The sequence below is a fragment of the Aricia agestis genome, chromosome Z (assembly GCF_905147365.1).
Source record: "Aricia agestis chromosome Z, ilAriAges1.1, whole genome shotgun sequence".
NCBI lineage: Eukaryota > Metazoa > Arthropoda > Insecta > Lepidoptera > Lycaenidae > Aricia > Aricia agestis.
In genome coordinates, this window is record NC_056428.1 from 38,134,634 (window position 1) to 38,146,115 (window position 11,482).

Sequence of the window (11,482 nt, forward strand, 5' to 3'; positions counted from 1 at the left end):
TTAATAAGAAAAATAATTGTTTGTCCCATAGAGAATTCATCATTTTATTTAAATAATATTAAGAGCGGGCTGTCAGAAATATCAAAGGACGCTAGCCCCGCCTACACAGCATTTCCGAATCGTGCCCCAGGATATTGTACTTTGCGCGAATAGTGAACAATATCGCGTAAATTAATATTAAAAATTAAATACAATACTAATACTTTCTTTAGCCATTATTTTAAAAAGTATGTGATTGTAGTAGTGCAAGTTATTTAATGATAGTAACTCAATAATTAGTGTAACGGATATTTGTTGAGGCGCCCAGAAAGATTATAAATATACAATCTATATATATAAAAATGGATTTTCAATTGTGTTAGTAACGCTAAAACTCGAAAACGGCTGAATGGATTGGGCTAATTTTAGTCTTAAAATATTCGTAGAAGTCCAGGGAAGGTTTTAAAGTGACACGAAGTTCACCGGGACAGCTAGTGTTTAAATAAATCTCAATTTCATTTAAGTCAATCGTCTTCCGGGACAATACTTATTAGAAAACACTGCAAAATGTTACAGCCCTCTTAGTTCAAAATTAATTATTATCTTCTTGGTAGTAAATGTTAAACCTCGTTTATTACCAAGCAACTTACCAAGTACATAATAATATTATAAGATGAGGAAGTAGAATGATAACTTAACAGTAATTAACTGAATGAAAGGTAAATAATCGCAGTTTTCGATTTATAACGCGCTAAAAAAATAGCTTACTAGACCTCGATCGAACTATTTACAGTTTTAAATGTTGCGAGTGTCCATAGGCGACGGTTGCTTTCCATCAGGTGACACATTTGGTCGTTTGCCCCCTTATTTTATATTTAAGGTTAGTTGGGGTAAGGGAAACATACTTTATTTTTCAAATGTTATTTTGAGTTCTAGCTACTAATACGTATGTCTTTTAATAATTTTGATTAACGCAAAACATACCTATGTATGTCAGCTTTCCATGATTGAACGACTTTTTAAGCTAGTTATAATGCTTTTAACCAGAAAATGCTAAATCGTTAGGCTACTTTTTTTGTTCCCCTTTCCCTGTTTTTGGGGTAAGGGGAACAGTCTGAATATCTTATGTATAAATAGTAGTATAGATTATACACCTACACGATATCATTTTTTAATATTTCGTTTATCAAATTTGAACTCAATTCTTATTGAAATACGAACTAAAATAGGAAATTTTGATTAAAATCGGAATTCGGGGTAAGGGAAACATACGAGTCGAAACAGGGGTAGTCAACTAAAAACGAAATGCAAATTTTTAAATATTTATTCATACTAAACATACAGCTCATATGAATCAGTCTCAATAGTAATTTTTGTTGCAGTAAGATTCCGTTATATTAAAAAACGTGTTATTTAAATTACCTACTTAAAGTAAAATCACTTGAAATCTATCTACTAGTATCTCTATATCTACTACGAGTAGTACTATCTACTAGGGACTTTACTTTGGCATTACAAGTTACAAATTAAAACATTTTCAGCTTTTGACAAACCTTTAATCTATGATCACGGGCCACGGCTTGACAAGCGTTTCGGAAACCCAAAATAGCGGTTGATATAATATCATTTTCGAGTTAAAAACAGCTGTGTCAACTGACACGCTGATCAAATTAAACTAACTAACCATGCTTCAAGCAGCCCAATTGGTACTTGACAAGAGATTTAACAGGCGATTAGTTAATTTTAGCGTTGATCAGCCTTTCAGAAACCGGATGTAAATGTGATCGCCACTTGTACAGGCACCCTGAATTCTAGTGCGTATTCTTAAAATTAGCAACTATTAAAATGTTCAAGACCTCTGACATCGGGAAAGGGAAACATATGTTCCCCTTTCCCTGGCCATGGTAGTTCCCCTTTCCCGAATTTGAATTTGTAGGTTGTGTTTCTAATCATACTAAATTTTGATATTTATAGCATAGTTTATAGACATTTGTATGTAAATAATCAAATTAAGGGTATTTAACAATACTCACTGAAAATGACAGCCTTATTGCAGCACTTTTAACACAATAAACCAGCACCCAAAAAATTCGCGGCGAGCTCGTGATATTGTAGTGGTCAACTGATTTTTTTGTTTCTGTCACTCTTTCGTACTAAGTAGATATAGCGCCATTTATGTTTTTGCTTTGAAACTAAAACAAAATTACTGCTTTATCGACCAAGAAATAATAGGGCTACGGTCTATAGTTTTTGATTTACAAACTACTGTTTCCCTTTCCCCTTCGGCCCCCTTACCCCAACTAACCTTAAATTATTATTTTTAACAAAAAATTAAAACCGACTTCCAAGGTAAAAACAATATTAATATGATCTAAAAAGTATTAAATAACTCTTACTCTATAATAGTGCCTTTATCAGAATTCGTCTAAATCTTGACTATTTCTGTATATACTACAGTCTTCATTACTTTGAAGTCGGTACCAGCTAATTTTATCGTGAGTTCAGTCAATGTCAGAATATCTAAAGCTTTTGGGACTGGTACCGACTTCAAAGTAATGAAGACTGTAGTATATACAGAAATAGTCAAGATTTAGATGAATTCTGAAAAAGGCACTATTATAGAGTAAGAGTTATTTAATACTTTTTAGATCATATTATTATTGTTTTTACCTTGGAAGTCGGTTTTAATTTTTTGTTAAAAATAATAATTTCACTCATTTTAGTTATCTACAAGATAAGGCTTTATGCGTAAATAACCACTACGAATGTTCACATTATGTTACTGTACGCGAAATTGTGGTAAATGCTTGCAGTTATCTAAGCGATGCTGCAATTTATAAACTTTTATCTTTAAAGGTTCAGGAGTTCTGTTCAGTGCCTTTGGACCAAGAGACACCTTTGTATGAACTTTCTCTTATTCGTAACATAATATGTTTAAGTTACTAGAAACAACATTGTAACCACAATGAGTATTTTGATAAATTTCAAGGGTTTCCCTCGATTGCTCATAGATCCCATCATCAAATCACCACTTTTGTAATTATTATACAAAATTAAGATTATATCCTATACAACAACACAAGAATTTTGAAAATCGGTCCACAAACAGCGAAATAATCATCATAAACATCTGCTTCGATGCAAAATACGACGAAAAGCATCAATAATTGGGTCATAATGTGATGACCCATGGCATAAACAACGCCGAAATCCCCGAACCTGTATCTATAAGGATTCAAAAGTTCTGTTGGGTACTTTCAGATCCAGGGTAAAACCTGGTGCGAAATCTTACTTTTTGGTAGCATTTACCTCGAATGCTTCAGAAAAAATTGAAATCACTATAATATGTTTCCATACAAATTTTAAGAACTCCCCTCGATTCCTCCAGGATCCCATCATCAGATCACCATTTTTGTGAACATGGTACCAAATTCGAGTTAAACCCTATACAACACAAAAATAATTTTGAAAATCGGATCATAAACGACTGAGTTATCGTTGAACATACAAAAAAATAGATACATACAGCCGAACGTATAACCTCCTCCTTTTTGGAAGTCGGTAAAAATGCTGGCAGTTTCCATAGTTATGAACTCATCGTACTATATTGTTTTCAGCTATAACATTATCTTGCTCTAAAAGTTAGAGGTTGAAAAGACACACATTTTGCCACTTTAGAAGTGTCTCTCATCCAAAATAATATTCAGATTGGAAAATTATGATGCTAAAAAACTTAGTAAAATTTTTAAAGACTTATCTACATATTTTACATGTACCGTTTTGATGTTTTTTTTTAGTTCCAGTTCTGTTATTATAAAACTAACTAAAATAAACAATAAATTTTCGAGGTCCCCATACTTATATGGAGACCCCGAAAAATTATTGTTTTATGGCTATTTTAACTCTTAATGCGGTTCACCAAATACACCAACTTATCGAGTATCGAAGAAAAGTGGCTATAACATACGGACGAATAGACAGATAGACAGAAATACAACATGACGGATCTATAATGGATCGGACGGATTTTTTTGCCATTTGGCTCCGGAACCCTAAAAACGACGACAGTTTATATCAAAAGCAATAAAGTTGGATATCCTTGGATATCCTTGGGAGTCTTATCCTGCATCGAGTGAAAATAATAAACTTGATTAAATTTCTTGTGCCGTTCCTACGCATGTTTATTTGAGAAAGATAATAAATATTAATGTGAACATAGAGTATTTCTATTATTTTGATTTAATGTATACTTAAGAGTTAAGCCTAGAGAGTGGAGACTAGGCAAAATTAAAATTAGAATTATACAGAAAAGCAGCAAAGATAAAAAAATCTTTAAAAATAAAATTAACTAACTGAATAAAATGGCTTTATAGTTCCAATTAGCAAGTAACAAGCTATTATGTTATCGTACCTACAAGGATAACGCCAATTAGTTATTGCGAGCGAGTTAACGGAATATGCTTTGGTTTATTAAGTAAAGAATATGCTTCAATATACTTTCATAAAAATGAAAAGTTCTTCAATAATATTTGTCCTCATCCTTACAGTTCAAGTAGTTTTTGCGCGGCGACCTACCTTAGTAAGTTCTTTAATAATATTAAAGAATTCATTTATTTTAGTTTTTTGTTTTAAAAACTGCATGTACGTATTTGATACATTAATAAATTCCTGATATTAAACTGATATTAAAATTGCTTACTAATACTGCTGACATAAATGGTTATAATCTTATTTTTATTTCCAGCATCCTATTTTAGTAGCACGATCATCGTCAGACTGGATGCCGAGTAGGATAAATTCACTATACTCTGATGTTGGTGCGTGGAGTGGCAAATTCGTAAGTAAAAATAAATAATAATTGTTGTTCCAAACTTGAAAGGACTAAAATCTATACTAATATCACAGAATAGATAATAGTACAAGTACAGAAGTCTCACTGCTTTGATGTTCACAAATGCCGCCGTTTTATGTGCCTACATAATTATTATTAACAAACGGACCGCACGCGAGCAGCCGACATTGAAATCTCTGGCACCGCGCGAATGTCGACTTTATATCTGACAAGGTGTGGACCTTGTCAGATATTCCGAAAATAGGGTTGTCAAAATCAAATAAGTATAAATACCACGCAAGGTATACAAACGGAAACTGTTAAGCTTAGGCCAAACCTACACGACCAAAGCGACTGCGAAGCGGTAGCGTCTACCGCGCGGCGGACGCTGCCCATGTAATTTTATGGCGCCGTGCACACCTACGCGACCAGGACGCGAAATGTTCGCGTCGGCAAAGCGAAACATGCGCGTCAAGTTGTCAGACGCGTGTTTTGAAGTGTACATAACAATGATGAAAAACTTAAAGCAGATATGTTACTACCGCGCGCGTTGTGATGATTCAAATACGGCCCAATTTGGCCGTCTGTTGTTTAGTCTGCATCGAGCGCAGTCACGAACGTGCCACGTCTTGTCTTACCTAAATAAATTGAAAATGACCTCGTGCGTGTATCGAAAATGTACCTACCAATTATGACTCGAAAGTAAACAAAACACATGGAATCTCTTACCACATGTCTTGATTGCAATAAATACCTCGATTATTTACATTTTCAATAATTTTTTCAAACAAACTGGAAAAAATCGAATATATTATCATAGCTCAGGCGAAGAAAGAGACAGCGATACGATTCGACGTTTAAAAATAGAACTGTCTCTTTTATGTAAATGGTTTTTCGTATCTTTTTTTTTTAACAAATTTATCATATTTATATTAAAACCATAAACTAATACAATAAAACTAAATTACAATAAAAACTAGCGTAATAATAAGCAAAAAAAAAGAACAGTTTAAATATAAAAAAGGTTGTCATCCAGACTGCTGCCCTTAGGGAGAGTGCCCAGAATACTAGCCACATTGCCCCGCTGTAAGGTCAGGCTTAATCACTGGCCAAAATTCGTATCTTTTGTTTCACTTATCTGTCAAATTTGTCAATGTTTGCAATATTGAATTTGAAAATTGTTCGGAAGAGATTTAAGCCGGAAAATAGTATGGACGTAACATATCTGTATAAATAAAATAAAAATAAAAAATTGTTTTATTTCTGAGTAAATTTGAATCAAATATTTTCAGAATGTTGAACTACATGTTGCCTACCACCGGTTCGGGAACTAACCCGGCGAGAAGAACCGGCGTAAGAAACTCGCACGGGGCCACTTTTTAGTAAAAAAGTGGAAAAATTGTCTTTTAAAAAAATAAAATTTACAATGTAAATAACTCAATCAATATGAATACACAATTGTAAGTCACATATAATAAATGTAGAAGCAGCCTTGCAAGCAGCCATCCTACTCCCAAGATGTGCTATCGTTTAGGAAATCTTTGACCGTATAGTAGGCTTTGGCTCACAAACGTTCTTTAATTACTTTTTTAAATTTATTAATTGATAGATTTTGAACGTTTTCCGGGATTTTATTGTAAAGGCGTATACATTGACCTTTAAAAGATTTACTTATTTTGATAAGTCTGATCACTGGTATTTCCAGCTTGTGCCTATTTCTAGTGTTTCTACCGTGACTATCACTTTTAGTTTTAAATTTAGTTAAATTCTTTCTAACATACAATACATTATCCAAAATGTATTGAGAAGCAACAGTTAGAATACCAATTTCTTTAAACTTTTCTCTCAGAGATTCAAAAGCTGACATTTTATAAATTGAGCGTATAGCTCGCTTCTGCAGCACAAAAATTGTATTGATGTCGGCAGCGTTTCCCCATAAAAGGATACCATAAGACATTCTACTGTGAAAATAACTAAAATAAACTAGTCTTGCCGTGTCTTCATCAGAAATTTCCCTCATTTTTCTGACTGCATATGCTGCAGAACTGAGCTTACCTGCAAGATTAGCAATATGAGGACCCCACTGTAATTTACTATCTAATGTAATGCCTAAGAATATAGTGGAGTCCACCAAATTCATTTTCTCATCATTTAATAGTAAATTGGTTTGAACTTGCCTAACATTGGGCAAAGTAAATTTTAAACATTTGGTTTTCTGGGAGTTTAAAAGTAAGTTATTAACATTAAACCAATGTACTATTTTTGAGAGAGCACTATTTACCTCGTCGTAATTTGACTGCCGTCGCTTCACTTTAAAAATAAGTGAAGTGTCATCAGCAAAAAGTACTATCTCATCATCCTTAACTAGATAAGGTAAGTCATTAATGTAGATGAGAAAAAGAAATGGTCCTAAAATGGATCCCTGTGGTACACCTAATTCTATTTTGGTCCCATTGGATCTTTTACTATTAACTTCAACCCTTTGAGTCCTATTTTTGAGGTAAGAAGTCAAAAGGCTGAGTGCTGAGTCCCTTATGCCATAGTGGTGTAATTTTTTGACTAAAGTAGCATGCTCGACACAGTCAAATGCCTTAGAGAGGTCACAAAAAATACCTAAGGCATCCTGTGACTCCTCCCAGGCTCCAAATATGCTACAAACAAGACCTATACCAGCATCCGTTGTGGAACGACCCTTAGTAAAACCGTATTGGTTATTGTGTAATAAATTATTTAAATTAAAATGTAACAGTAATTGCTGTAAAATTATTTTTTCAAATATTTTACTAAGAGTCGGTAAAATCGAAATAGGCCGGTAATTAGTCGGGTCTGATTTAATTCCCGCTTTAAATAAAGGTACGACCTTACTGTGCTTCAGTACGACCTTAGTGTGTATAAGTAGAATATCATTGGTACATAACTAGACTTCTTTTTTTAAAACCTTTTTTATATTATTTTGTACAACTCTTTAGTTTATGATTTTTTGATTTGTTTACGTTTTGATAGATTGTGTCATGATATTAAGGCACCTACCACGTCATGTGCATATTGGAATTTGGAACACAGTTTTGCTAGCGCATGCTTCTCGCATGAAAAGATGTAAGACTGACTTATCTACCACATGCATGCGCAAGCCACATTCTTGCCGAGATCGTCGGCGTATAAACAATGTTTTTCAATGAAGAACTATTTTTTTGCTTTAATTTTTCCAGTGTTTTCAATTCCTGTCAGAATAATCTTTCGATTTGATCTTCCATAGAGCGAGCAGAGATTTTTATAATTCAATGAATTCAGTTGCAAACTGACGTTTATAATATGTACGTAAATCTGCCATTTTATAGCAGCGTGCGCGCATTTTAACACCATATTTTGACTGACAAAGAGCGGCTTGAACACTGAACTTCCAACCACACGCGCAGACAAGCAAGTTTAAAAAGCAACAAGACAAACTTTGGGGCTTGCGCGTACTACAGTTTTACCAACTACACGATAACGTTCAGTGTTCAAGCCGGCATGCGCAAGCAAATCTGTAGTCAAGCATGCACGTGTGGTAGGCGCCTAAATTAATTGGCGGAGTACACCACCCTGCTAATATTAAAAAGCGGAAGAGTTTGTTATTTTGTTTGTTTGTTTGTTATCATAGGCTTTTTTGTGGACTAATTTTTCTGTGAACTTCTAGTACTTAATATTATGGCGAAATTATTTCCGCACGATTAAGATATTGCTTGGTAGCTCCAGGCAATATTTGAGAACAATAATGAAATACTACCCAAATAATGTGTTTATAGAAAAAAACCACTAATTCTATTACCATTTCTAGAGACCTGTGATGGACGAAATAGAATCAGATGAAGCCTTGCGATTTTATCAATTTCTAAATTATCTAGATGGTGGAAGTTTCGGCACAGGTATAGTTAGAATAATTTTATAATATTACTAGCTGTCCCGGTGAACTTCGTGTCACTTTAAAACCTTCCCTGGACTTCTACGAATATTTTAGGATTAGCTCAATCCGTTCAGCCGTTTTCGAGTCAGACTTTTTGCTGTAAAAAAAGTCTGACTCGAAAACGGCTGAACGGATAGTACAAATTGATCAAGAAAATATAATGATACTAGCTGGGACAGCAAACAAACAGGCAAACGTTTCTTGGCCATATAAAGTAGTTCGCCCGTATTGTTTTATTGAAATGACTAAATAAGTATGTCACCATGGCAACGTTCATCGCTATCCCGTCGCACAAACAATGGTCGCCGTCAGTCTCGAGTTGTAATAATTTACTATTATCTATTCAACAAATGTACTTATCAATATAAAAAGTACCCAGTAGCCGATTCTCAGATCCACGGAATATGCATAAAAAATTTTGTTAAAATCAGTAAAGCCGTTTCGGAGGAGTACGCTATCTAACATTGTGACACGAGAATTTTATATATTAGAGATAATACTTCTTATAAAACTGTAAGTAAGTTTCAATTGAAGAAAAATATATCTTTTATATTTTATCTTTTAGGACCCATTGACGAATTTGTAGACGCTATGTATAGATTGTCTAATTATATGAAACAACAAAATAGTAGAGAAACACAAGCAAGAGGTATGAGGGAGTTAGAAGCAATTAACGGCGAAAAAGGTACCGTGAATAGTTATTAATGATCTAATAGAACACGGGGGAAAGGATTCAACTTCTTCATAAATTTAATCAGTAACTGTATATTATTTAGTACTTTGGGTAGAGCTACCCAAATCTCGGCAGCACCTGCGGCCTGAGAGCGGAACCTATGAAGCGTCTATTTTAGCTGCGCTATCTGCATAATTACTTAAGCGTTTATTCTTATGTTTAAGGTAATAGCATTAAAACTGTGTTAGAAGTGAGCACCGTGATATTGAGAAAGAAGCGAAAGTTCTTTTGTACTGGAGAAGTCAAAGAGCCTATTGTGAATAACAAAATTATTTGCAAGGTAATCAAAAAATTAAACGAAACCTATTACATTCTCGAAGCCATAACATAATATAATACTCGTATATTACGTATATCCGAGCATATCCCATCAATCCCCAAGACTGCAAGAGACAGCCGGCTGTCGCATAACTAGGAGGTGCTAGGCGTCTAGTACAAAAAAAAATAAAAATTAAATTATCGAGTATTTTAATATCTCATCTCAAGATTTTTATCAAAATAACTCCTAAATTATTCGTGTGTGTGTTATGATTTTGTGACTTCAAAATTCAAGCAAAAAAAATATCATTTAACTCACCTTGTATTATTTATTTTGACATTTTTTCCAGGATAGAATTTTACTTCCCATAGCAGGCAGTTCCTGTCGGGACGCTATTATGTATTGGCACCCTGGTTTAACAGAAGAACATTACTGTGTTGGCGCATTAGAATCAAAAAGTCCCGTACATATTATGGATGTCGAGGGTACAGACAAGAACTTTTTTTTTATGCGCAGGGGAAACCCATCATGGGTGGGTGCCCCGGGTTGGGGATGTGCCTCAGTTAGCTGAAGCACCCCGGGGGTATGTAGGACTCTTACACACTAAAACCACCTGCGGTTTGCCTTCAGCCGTATACGGAGGGATGTCCTGGATCTGCCTAACACAGGAGTCCCTCTACGACCGGCCGGTCTACCTCAAAAGGAACCGGACTTCAACCAAAGCAAGGGAATGCTCCGGCAAACTGAAGCGTGCCCCTCGGCGCCGGGGCTAGCTAAGCCGGGCAGGTTCCCATCCTTGCCCGGAACCCCGGATTAGACGGAAGTGTAGAGATTCGCGTAACGACGCCTCCGCACTCCCGTCCTATGCCGGCGGAGCGGAACGAAGGTCATCTTTTTTGTTCCGCTTCGCGACCTCTTTCTGCGAAAGGACAATTTCGCAGAAAGAGACCGCCGCTTTACAGACAAGAACCTACTCTGTTTAATAACAATCTCAAATATGCTATTACTACTTTACTAGGGTTATGCACATGGGAAATAGTTGGTGAACAACGAGCATGTCATACAAATTATACATTATTTAATTAATCATATTAACAGTACATACTTACATAATAATATATTTTATATTTTCCATTGTAGGTGAAATGTTTTGTAAGGGAGATGACTATTCAAAACGGGAATATCTTCTAGCATGCGATTTCTACGAAGATCAAGAATCACCAGTAGCAGATTTGCTACAGTATTACCCGGATCCAGAACCTGAAGTGAAAATATCATAAAATTAAATGTTCCGTTTATCAATTTGTTTTGATTTCCATAAGACTAATAAATTATTATATATTATTTTTATTATATAACACGACACGTGTAAATTTAGGAATAACTATATTATTATTTATTAATTATTATTATTCGTTAAAAATAAGAAAGAGGTGGTTTTTAGTTAAATATAATTATTAATAATGTTTGTTATTGGACGATCTGCGTGTATCTCGTAGCACGCTGCACGAAGCTTCGGACGATAGACGCAGGTGCGGCCGGGCCGGTATACAACCATTCACTCAAACAAAACAATAACGGCCGTTCCCAATATTTGATCTATCTCTGGTTTTGCCCTACTAGAGATAGGAATAGCTAACATTAGACATAAATTTATGTCAATTGTGAGTTATTCCTATCTCTAGTAGGGCAAAACCAGAGATAGATCAAATATTGGGAATGGCCGTAAGCTAACAG

At 34.8% G+C, this 11,482-nt stretch overlaps 1 protein-coding gene across 1 annotated transcript; it reads left to right on the forward strand.

Annotated features, from left to right (window-relative positions):
• Positions 1-4,393: 4,393 nt before the first annotated feature.
• On the forward strand, positions 4,394-11,043 carry LOC121739038. Its single transcript, XM_042131352.1, has 7 exons — positions 4,394-4,558; positions 4,724-4,816; positions 8,628-8,715; positions 9,319-9,438; positions 9,651-9,766; positions 10,095-10,230; positions 10,886-11,043. Exons 1-7 carry the CDS (start codon positions 4,463-4,465, stop codon positions 11,023-11,025), a joined length of 789 nt encoding a protein of 262 aa, XP_041987286.1. The 5' UTR covers positions 4,394-4,462; the 3' UTR covers positions 11,026-11,043.
• Positions 11,044-11,482: the final 439 nt, after the last annotated feature.

Bases quoted from the DNA above. Each gene is read 5' to 3' on its own strand.
- LOC121739038 (XM_042131352.1), top strand. From the start codon at position 4,463: ATGCTTCAATATACTTTCATAAAAATGAAAAGTTCTTCAATAATATTT. The intron at 8,716-9,318 runs GTATAGTTAGAA...TTTATCTTTTAG, and splicing joins TGGTGGAAGTTTCGGCACAG to GACCCATTGACGAATTTGTA. The intron at 9,439-9,650 runs GTACCGTGAATA...CTTATGTTTAAG, and splicing joins AGCAATTAACGGCGAAAAAG to GTAATAGCATTAAAACTGTG.